The sequence below is a fragment of the Cyprinodon variegatus genome, unplaced genomic scaffold (assembly GCF_000732505.1).
Source record: "Cyprinodon variegatus isolate N-32 unplaced genomic scaffold, C_variegatus-1.0 Scaffold187, whole genome shotgun sequence".
In the NCBI taxonomy this organism is placed as follows: domain Eukaryota; kingdom Metazoa; phylum Chordata; class Actinopteri; order Cyprinodontiformes; family Cyprinodontidae; genus Cyprinodon; species Cyprinodon variegatus.
This window is the reverse complement of record NW_015150640.1, coordinates 376,321-387,623: the sequence shown is the minus strand read 5'-3', so window position 1 is coordinate 387,623 and position 11,303 is coordinate 376,321. Positions and strand designations below refer to the sequence as shown.

Genomic DNA, 11,303 nt, shown 5'->3' with positions numbered 1-11,303 from the left:
AATGACAAAGCACAGAGACAAATTCTGTAAAATTGAACCTGTTTTGTTATTTGATTCACCTACACCTATGTGATTAAGCTGAAGCTACCTCAATGTCTGTTGTTCAAATCAGCTATAGCAAGAGAAAAATGGCACAAAATAATATCAAGGACATTGAAAGACCAAAATCATGGCAAAAGTTGCATAAGAAATGGAAGTGTAAACACATCCTATGAAATGGAAAAAAGGGAAAACATAAAATACAATTTTTTAAAAAAGCAAGAAGAAAAGGAGTTATGTGAAGAAGAACCTCTCCAACACCTACCACTTAAAAACAGTTTTCAAAAAAAAAAAAAAAATCTTGAACTGTGAGTGACAAACTCAAAAAGTCATTCATTAGGCCTACATTGTAAAATGTAATCAATTAGTAATTACACTGAGCTAAATGAAAAGTTTAGTGGGTGTGAGAGTTATAGAAAAGAATCGTTTTCCCACCAAACTTTTGGGATGATATTTCATTTCTATCTGTGTTGTATCTTAAGATTAACAATCAATAACATGTTTTTGTTTTAAGTGTATGATTTGCATATGGATTGCAATGCTTTAGAAGATATCTTATCACAGTTGTTCTGTTCATTTTCTTAGAGGAAGAAATACGTAACTTCTTGAGAAGCAGGAATGACAAGCTAGATAATTATTTCCAAGATTGCAACACCCCGGGCGTCTTTATAGTTTATGGAGGCCTAGAGCTACAAAGTGATATGAAAGTTATAAAATGACACGCGTCTTGCCTCAGACAGGAGTTTCCTCCTCTAAAGCCTACACAGCGCTTTACGCACTCAGACACACCCCGGACTCAGCCGTGGAAAGGATCACTCAGTCATCCCGAGACAAGCTGAACGGTTAGTTTACTTTCTTTTACTCTGTATCAGTTTCAAATTGGTAGCTTAAGGATTAAGGTCACGCTAAGTCAATAGGTTTTCATTGAACAAATAAATTACTGTTACTTTAACGCAAAATTACGCAATAGTAAGACGCGTTAAAGTAGAGCTATGAAAGCTGTGACAAGAGAGCTAAGCAAAATGAGTAATTTCTTGTGGATATCTATGGAGGAGTTTAGCATTTTGGTTACAATTTCTCAAAAATTAATAACGATGTAATCAAGTTAGGTTTTTTTTATGGGTTTTTAGTGGCATGCTGCAAAGTTTACTGTTTCTGTCCACCAAATCAACCAAATCATTTTCTGATCTTAGAGACTAAGTAAACGGACTTTTTAAAATTGAATTTGGCCATTTTATAATGCATGGATTCTTATGGACCATATGCATATGGTCAGGGGAAGTTTAGTAATATAGCAAACTTCAGGAACAGTTCAAAGTGCACTGCAGCAGCATAATAAAGCCAGAAAAAAAAGTTGGACTACTTAAAATACAAAGCAAGAAAAAACAAAAACAAACAATGAGAACAAAGTAAAAAAAAAAAAAAGTGTGGCTTATGAAGAATCATTTTAGGTAAGATTTAGTTATTAATGTAAGTAAAACCATCATAGTTTGACTTTTGTTTATTAGTCTGAATTCTAGTGAGACTTAAATCATTTCACACCTCTTTTTTGGTCATCTATGACAGTGGTAATAATAGGACTGATGATCCCCTTTACAAATTAGCAAACTGTCTATGACTGAATGTATTTTTATTCATATATATATATATATATATATATATATATATATATATATATATATATATACAAGATTAACAGTGCATGAAAGGAATACCGGAATTTAGAAATTAGAAAAGGAATTTTCTATTTTCTGATTTGTAGAGAAGGTCATTCAATAATATGTTTCCCTTAAATTTCCATTTAAAAGAACTCGGCGTATTATGATCTGTGCAAATTTGTCAAAACATGTCCAAGAATAAAAGTGCATGAAAGGAATGCTGCATCACTGTCGGCTATTGGTTTTTGGATGATGTGGACTTCCGCCACAATTTTCTGAAAGGTTGATATAATCAGGGCACGAAAATTGTTTTGCAAATAAACATGCCTTTCCTACAACAACAAGAAAGCTGCAAGGTATTTCAGAGCTAAGCCATTAAATGATTTAGGAGCATTTCAAGTGCATTCTATACATATAATGAGCCAATGGATGGACTTTAGAACTGGGCTGATGTCTCCCACTTTCTTAGCAGGAGTGAGAAGGTGGGCTGCAGCATTTGGCTTATCTGTTGCTGTCTGATCAAGTTTTTAGGCTGACCTGTTGTATTCAATTTGCCTACAGAGAAATGGATGGATGATTCTTTAAAAAAAACCCTCTGCGACATTTATCCTTGAACCCTAAAAACGAAGTCAGTCTTAGAAGTCCTACTTTGTTTCCTTATATGCCTATGAAGCATAAACCAGAAACAGTGATTCATATATTTTTTTTTTACATGTTTAAGGGTCAATTCCTACACAGGCCAGTCATATTATTACTACCCTCGTAGACAACCAAAAAAAGAAGTATGAAATTATTAAACTCTCACTAGAAATAAGATTAATTAAAAAAAAAGTCAAATCTATGATGCTTTTACTTACATTTATAACTAAATGATTCTTCATAAGCCACACATTTAGTCCTAGGCGAACCAGTGAAAGGCTTCTTTAGTCGTACCAGGCTTTCTCTATATTTGATGTTTCCTGATTAAGCATTAGAACACATCAAACTTTATTAGGAGTCCAAACCTTTGTAACAGTTAATGAACTTTGAATACCTTCGAATACCTTATAAATGAGTATTTGTCTGATTTGCACTTGGGATTTTAAATATTTATACTGTTACATTATGAGGTAGATATGATAGAAACCACAAACTCATCACAAGCAATGTATTAGTGCATTACCGACCGTAGGCACACTTTTTTCTCCTTTCTCTTGATGACTAAACTAACCACACTGGGAGGCCTGTTTTCAATCATCTTTCTGCCTGAGTTAACACTTTTACACGTTTTTCTTTTACATTAATCGACTGTAAAGCAACCACAGAAAAAGCATTTTTAGAGGTTTTGGAGTTTGAAAAAGGTGCTTATCTGAATTGGCCGCACGGGTCATTTAAGGCAACTTTATTTTTTTATTAGTGGACTTTGCCCAACAAAGTCTTTTTTATTTAATGCACCAAGAATATGAGGCTGCTGCGAATTAATTAAACAGGAAACCCTAAAAGAAATTTTTTGTGTTTCTGTTTTTTCTGCATTTTCAACTGAAACGGAAATCAGTGTATATAATCTTTAGCATCTTTGGTCCTTAGAATTGGTAAGGCTCATATTGCGCTAATAGGAAATGAGGTTAGTAATTCTTGATCAGATCAGGAAACCATGCAACTAGTAGCAGGCACTTACCAGGCCTGTTGGGAGAAGGAACATTATAGAGTTCAATCTGAAAAACACACACAAAGAGACAATTAGGAGAAATGTATTGATACAATTACTTTGTCTTTGGCTCTCAAACCTCGGCAGGAAACATAGCAATTCATTTTCCCCCCAGACCTGAAACTGATGGTGTAGTGGAGATAGATGAAGTTGGTCAGTCTGTAGACTGCTGTTAGCGAGACGGTATGCTGAGCTTTATGGGGAGATCCAGTGGCCTGTCAGTGAGCTGATACTAGAGCTTCACTCAGGGACCTGGAAGATGGAAGTCCTGTTGGATAACACAGGTTGAGAGAACCTGTCCATGATGAGCAAGCATGAAGCGACAGTGGAGAGGAAAAACTCCCCATTGGGAAAAAAACCTCTGGCAGAACCAGGCTCAACTGGTGGTCTTCTGCCGGACCGGTTAAGATGAGACAGGGAACCCTGTAATAGTCTGGGAGGAATGACACTCTGATAAAGCTTTAGCTACGAAGGTGGAGGAGGGGCTGGAGGTGGGTTGAAACGGTGTCATCTGATTGAAGTCACAGCGCATCCACCGCCTACGCACAGGAGCAGACAAGTGCGTATCGGAGGCCTTTTAAGATAAACTTTGGATGCCAATTGGCTTTCATGGAGCTGTGGTTCAAAGCTGATTGGCTGTGTCGCAGGTGGATGTAGGAAAGGCATGAGTTTCTTCAATTGAACTTCCGCCTAGGCTCCATTTTGCAATCTGTAAATATTGAAGATATGTTCATGGAAATGTCACAAGCACCTATAATTAAGAAATATTTGAAATTCACCATGACAAACGTGATTTTCCTCTGCAATAAATATGCATTCAGGAAAGCTTAGGAGAATTTTTTATTTATCATTTGCATTTTGTTGCATTGGAATGGCGGTATAAGTCAATTTCTCAAAAATAACAAAGGCAAAATAATAAAATCATGAACCAGATACAGACATGAATTAAGTAATTAAGTAATAAGTAGGTGTAAAAACAAAAATGTCTGAAATAGCATAGCAACTGGAGGTAGAAGGGAACTGAGAAACAACTTCCGCCTAGGCTCCATTTTAACAACAGCTGGAGGGGGGCTCTGCGGAAGCGGTCCTTTGTGTTTCTAGGAAGCTTTTCACTAAAGGACAACTTAAGCTATGTAACAGCTTCATGCAAGGGTTGTAAGAAATTAAAGGGCAGTAATTTTTGTTTCCTTACAGATGCTACTGCAGTCAAACAAGGTCTTCCATAGAACTCTAGAAACACTGACAAAACAAACCTTTTCAAACCTTTTCTAATTTGCTCTTTATTTTAGTAATTCAAAGTTTTTTTCTTATAGAAAACATACATGAATGATCACCTTGTCACAATAACCCCTTGTTTTCATAAAAATAGCTGCATAAATTACAATAGCTGCATAAATTAAATGGTTTTTGTTTTTTTTAGCAAAAGAAAAACAGGCTTGCAGTGAGCAGTATGAGCATAAGAAAACTTGGGATAGACTTGCAACCTGTCAAGCTTGCTTTAAGCCTTTATCCCCTAAACTGCAAGGCAAGGCTCCCTGGGACCCTGGTAAACACCTATAGAAGTTGGATGATGTTTTGTTTTTTGTTCAATATGAAATGATAGCGAACTAACATATTCTGCTTCAAGATCAATTATACCTGCAACCTGTTTTAAGTTATAATTGTTTTGACATTTAAATTATACAGTTTCTGTGGTTCCTTTCCAGTAAACTAATAATTGTAAAAAAAAAAAAAAATGTGTCAAAGTGTTAACTCAGGCAGGAAAGTGTTAGAAAATGGGCCTCATGGTGTGGGTAGTTTAGTCATCAAGAGAAAGGAGAAAAAAAGTGTGCCTACTGTCAGTAAAGCACTAATGCACTAATGCATTGCTTGTAATGAGTTTGTGCTTTCTAGAAATCTCATATTCCTCATGATGTAACAGTATAAACATTTCAGTCCCAAGTGTAAATTAGACCTCCTCATCCAGTCTTTTATTGTAGTTGAAAAAAGGAAAGACATCTATCACCAGAACAAAAGATGCACTTCTGTTCTGGTGATAGATGTAATTATAATTTTAAATTCTAGGAGGAGCATTTGTAAGGCTATCCAAAAAAACAACAACAACGTTCTTTCCAAGTTTGAGGATGTTTCGCTTCCCATCCAGGAACCTTTTTCAATTAAATTTGTTTTTTGAAAAATCTTCCTGGATGGGAAGCGAAATGTCTCCAAGCTTGGAAACAGTGTCCAGTATTTTTTTAAAAACTTTTTTGGAATGACTTTGATCTGCATGACTGAGAATCTTCACCAGAATTTGCAAGGCTAAAAAAAGGGAAGGGGAAAACTGTTAAGGCTGGACCACACTGACACGATTTCATCGTCGATTAGATGGATCAGCTTTGTGGCTTGTTTAAGCTGGGTTAATTTTAGGGACATAGTGAATCCTCAATCTCGCAGTCATTGATCTGTAGAGGGATTCTCTACACAGCTAATTATACTGGAAAGGTAGACAATTAGAAATGAGAACACCTTACTTGGAAGGTTCTGATCTTGTTTTGCGCTTCTATAAACCTGCCTTGAATGATCCTATTTTGCTGAAGCTTCTAGACTTTGTTTATTTGCTTGCCACACGTCCCAAAGCTGTGCTCAGATAAGCTCCTTATAGTGACATCATCAGACGTCAGACAACTGTTCCTAAAACTTTAATAAATTGTTGCTGAGGTGTATTGAATACCAATAGCCCAGATCTTTTTCCATTAGGTGTGAATCCTTTACTAAGCAAGAACTTACTTTGCAAACAGATAAATCTTACCTGGTAAGCCAGATTGATTTAATGTTTAGCACTTAGGTTTAGTTGATAATAATAATTGAATTTTATTGATCTCACATTGGAGAAATTTACCTCTACATTTAACCCATCACATTGGGGAGCAGTGGGCTGCCATCGTGGGGCGCCCGGGGAGCAGTGTGGGGTTAAGGGTCTTGCTCAGGAACCCAGAGTGGGAGTCTGTAGGAGTGGGGCTCAAACTCAGAACCTCAGGATTCCAAGCTCTATGCCCTAACCACTAGGCCACCACTCCCCTTACACATTGTCGGGATCTGCTCCGATCAAATCTGTTCTGGAAAGGGAGGGACATTTACCTTCCCATCTGATAGGGTGAAGCAATGTCTTGTGCCCGCCTGCAAAAGTCTGGTTTTAATCAATCACATTAACAAATGGAAATGGACGTTATGAGAACACATTTGCGTCTCCTCTTTCAAAGATAAAATTGTTGATTCCGACATAGATTTGCTCCTGCGCTGCCATTTTCATTTTGGCTCTGCTTTTGGTTCGGTAGCTCTTGCTTTTGTCTCAACCATATATTTGCCTTAAACCATATAATCACAATGTGATTGGCCAACCTGTTTTGGGCCGGTCTTAAAAGGTCAAAGTGGAAGAAGGATAACTTAGATTGCCATGTGTGATGTGAATCTCCAAATACCATGAGAATTCATCTTTTCCCCCAGCTTTTTATTGTCATTACACTTACGCAATTACAGAACAACGAAATTTACTCTCTGCATTTAACATATCCCCTTGGGGAGCAGAGGGCTGCCATTGTGCAGCAACCGGGGAGCACTGTGGGGTTAAGGATCTTTGCTCAGGGACCCAGATTGGCACTCTGTGGGAGTGGGGCTTGAACTCAGAACCTCTGGATTCCAAGCACAATGTCCTAACCACTAGGCTGCCACTCCCCTGAAAGGTTATCTTAACCATTCAGGCAAGATAAAGCCTTTTTCAGGCTGGAACCTGTAGCTTCCTCCAGTGTAAATACATGAGACAATCAAGAGTTTAGCACGATCCCAAATTAGGTACAGACACTTACTGTGGATAGCTTACTGTGTTCTCTGGTAATAAATTGAGACCTTTTACATTAAAGGTTTAACTCCAGTGAGGTGTGTCAGCATCAGCAGGTTTTTCATCACAACACACCAGGATCATAAAATATTCACATTTGGATAATCTCTTGATCATAACCAAATATTGTTTCAGTTTATTCTGGAGTTTGAATGGAGACATTTTCTAAAGTCAATGTGGACGACAGGGGTGATTTTTGTTTGTAACCTGACTTTCAGTATTTTTCCATTAATAAAAAAACAAAACAAAAGAGAGTGCTTAAAAGGTATGCATAAGAAAATGAGTGACACAAAAGCTGCTTTGTACACTTGTTTAATGAAAATTATGAGCAACCCCTTAATTAATGAAATAAGTTATCCACAGTTAAACAGTTGTTTGATCTAGGCAAGATGGTTGTAACTCCAGTGTATGGATTTTTATGTGTGGAGATTCTTGTGAAGTGTGCTGGTTTGCTTTTGGACCTCCGATGTAGGTTACAGATCTTCTTGGGTTGTCAGATCTGCTCCGGGCCCTTCCCCTTCTTATGACGTCCTCATATGGCAACACCACTCAGACAAAATGTCACCTGTTTCTCAAGAATCAGATCTCTTTTATATTCTCAACATATTGATACCTTTATTTTATATTATTTTAAATTTCATTGGTGATATAAAGTAGCCGAAAATAGAAAACAATCATTCTCAGTCTTGAAGGAAATCACTGTGTTCTAAGTAAGGTGACCAGATTTCTGCAATCTAATTGGGACTTTTCCAGCTCATAGATACATTTAAAAACATATTTTTTTCAACACAATGATAACTATAAAATGAAATGGCCTCCAGTTGTTTATACTGCATCCTGGACAGCTGCAGTGCATTGGGTAGCCTCCAGCCTGTATTAATATCTGTGTCACCATTAAAAAAGTTATGTTAGATTTTTATATTCAGATTAAATTACAACCATTAAAACACATCTATAAATCTGGATCATTCTCATGAGCAGCTTGAAGCAGCGACACCAAAAATACATGTTTTGTCATTACACATATCGATAAATGAAAAATAAGCTCTTAGGGCGAGCATAAAAATAATGTGTCCTTTAATAAAGTTATAGTGAAACCTAATAGGAATATATTTTCACAATCCTAAAGCTGATTTTCTATTCATGTGTACATAGATATAGCTGTGCTTTTTTTTTTTTTTAAATAAGCTGTTATTATTTTGATAGGATGTAAATGTAAAGATTGTATGATCCTAGTTATCCCTGTTACAAAAATCCACAACAAAAAGAAAATATTTGGGCATACCATAATAACAGTTTACTTGCAACAGTTTGCTTGCAACATTTCCCCCTTCATTCATAAAATGGTAAAATTGGGGACATTTCCGGGGAAAAGCTTTAGCCGGGGACAGGTGGTCGAAAACGGGGACTGTTCCTGGAAATCAGGGACGTCTGGTCCCTCTAGTTCTAAGACAGACTGAGCTCTGCCATTTTACTACTTTCGTAGAGATTTTAGATGAAGAGGAAAGTTATTCTACTTGTAGAAAACTAATGGTTGTTGTCGGCACTGAGTACAGCTAGCCTCAGTGCTACCCCTCCACCTTTATACCTTGCACTTTGTTCACCAAGAACATATTTTTTCATCTTTGTTATCCATCAGGTAACAATAAATTGCTTTCTGATATGTAAAAACACTTTAGCAACTCTCCTCCAAGCTTATACAGAACCTGTTGACCTATTTTACTTTCACATCCTAATCAAAGTCTGTTGAAGTCTTTATGTGGTGGTTGGACATTATATTAATTATTATTTTCATCTCCCTCAGGTAGACATAATGGCAAACTTCACCAACACGTCTGAAGGAATCTCTGCTGTAAACGGGACCTTTCTGGATTCAGAGTTTCGCTATGTGCTTTTTTCTGTCATGTACAGCATCTTCTTCGTTTTGGGCTTCTTCTCTAACCTTTATGTGCTGTTTGTCCTGTGGCGCCTCCGTGAAGCGAGGGCTATGGGAGAAATCCGCATCTACATGACCAACTTGACCATCGCTGATCTGCTTTTTGTGTCTGCACTCCCCTTCTGGATTAGCTATTACCGACGTGGGGGGGACTGGATCTTCAATGACTTCATGTGCAGGGTGACAGGATCATTTTTTTTCATCAACACCTATGGAAGCATCCTCTTCCTTGGAGCAATCAGTCTTAACCGGTACTGGGCGGTCACTCGCCCTCTTGACGCAGCCTCTTCAGACCACAGGTGCCGCGGGATCATTGTGTGTACCCTAATATGGGCCTCTATCATATCTATGTCCATGCCCTACTTGACAGTTAGAGGTATAAATGAAGACAATACCAAAAACAAAACTCGATGCTTTGAGGGATACCATAATGGAACAAATGATGAAAAAAGGAATATTGCAGTGACGCATTTCTTAATAATTGGGATGTTTTTTATTGTATTTTTTCTTGTTGTGATATGCAACTTCCTCATTGCCCGAGCCTTGATTTACAAAAGTGCACCACAGTCAGAGTTGTACTCTGAGACAATCAAGTCCAACAGATCAACAGCGTCTTCATGTAAAAAGCCCAGAAAGACCAGAGGGGTGAAGAGGAAGGCTTTGCGGATGCTCATAGCAGTGGTGGGGGTGTTTGTGTTATGCTTTGTGCCTCACCACATAGTCCAGGGCCCCTGGACCCTGGCTGTGCTGCAGATAACAGAGGGCTGGGGCCATGTGACATGGGGCCAGAAAACACGGCAGGCACTAAACGATGCACATCAGATCACCTGGGTTCTTATGGGCCTTAACTGCATCCTGGATCCTGTGGTGTATTTTTTTGCCACAAGGAAGTTCAGGAGGTTCATCATGGAGCACATGAGAAAGTTATCAAGGGGTGAGGCCTGCTCCTATACAGCCAACACACAGATATCCATGGACAGCAGAAACCCTAGTCAAAGACTCCACAGTATCCAACAACATCCGAACGAGGAATAACTGAATGATTTCGGACAGAAAAACCCATAAAAACAGACATCCTGTCTTTGACACAAGTCCCACTTTAAGCTCACGGCTCATGGCTCGACTCATGGCTTTTTATTTCTGTGATTTTAATAAGAAGTAAATTATTGGGATTTTATATATTTGTGTTTTGATTTCATGTTTTGCGAGTTTTATGTTTTTTTTACACACCTAGCTTTATTTACCAGATACCACATCAGCTTTTTATTATATGTCTAACCTTGGTAGATCTTGAATGTGATTTTGCATGTACATATTTTTTTTTTTTGGCAGATTTTTAATTTCTTTGTTTTGGTTCTGCCTTTTTATCTTATATTCCATTTTGATACAAAGGTTTTCATGTTAAATAATCACTATCCTTGCCTGCATTTTAGTCCACTTTCATAATGATATAATACGCATAATGCATGACTGCTGTCTAAAAGCATTTCAGTGAGCTGTCTTAAAATAGCTGTTAATAAGGTTTTGCAGAAAAATGCACCGGAAGATTGTAAGTTGTTTATTTTTTTACTATTGTTTACACCAAGCCTCTTTATGAAAATACCTAATCTTTTCCATCTTCCAACTTTTGAATCATTTTGATCTTTAAAAAAACTGCATGTAGTAAACTTCCACTGCAATTCCGCCTTGACCAAGATGTTGCCAAAGAATCATCATTTGTTGTAAGCTGTTTGCTTAGCTAAAATGTACACTTTAAACAAGGGCTTGGCAAAATCAAAGACTAAGTTTGCATTTTTTTTTTTATTGCAACGGGAGCTGTATACCTTTTAGGTTATACCTCTACGAGATATCCATATATAAGGACTGAAATTTTATTTGCAAATGCATTCCTTCTCATTGAGATTGGATTAACTGTCTATAAAATTACATTTTAGTTCTGTTTCCATTGAACTTTGGTGTGGACTTTGACTTAGACTTTCTATCATAGATATAGTGTGATTTACACCAGATGGCTGTTACTATATTCATATGTTTAGGGTCTATCTATTCATATATATATATATATATATATATATATATATATATATATATATATATATATATATATAT

General features: G+C 37.2%; 1 protein-coding gene across 1 annotated transcript; it reads left to right on the top strand.

Annotated features, from left to right (window-relative positions):
* The first annotated feature begins 829 nt into the window (after positions 1 to 829).
* On the top strand, positions 830 to 11,225 carry LOC107087569 (platelet-activating factor receptor-like). The gene is made up of 2 exons (XM_015379217.1): positions 830 to 881; positions 9,063 to 11,225. Exon 2 carries the CDS (start codon positions 9,072 to 9,074, stop codon positions 10,227 to 10,229), a length of 1,158 nt encoding a protein of 385 aa, XP_015234703.1. The 5' UTR covers positions 830 to 881; positions 9,063 to 9,071; the 3' UTR covers positions 10,230 to 11,225.
* The last annotated feature ends 78 nt before the right edge of the window (positions 11,226 to 11,303 follow it).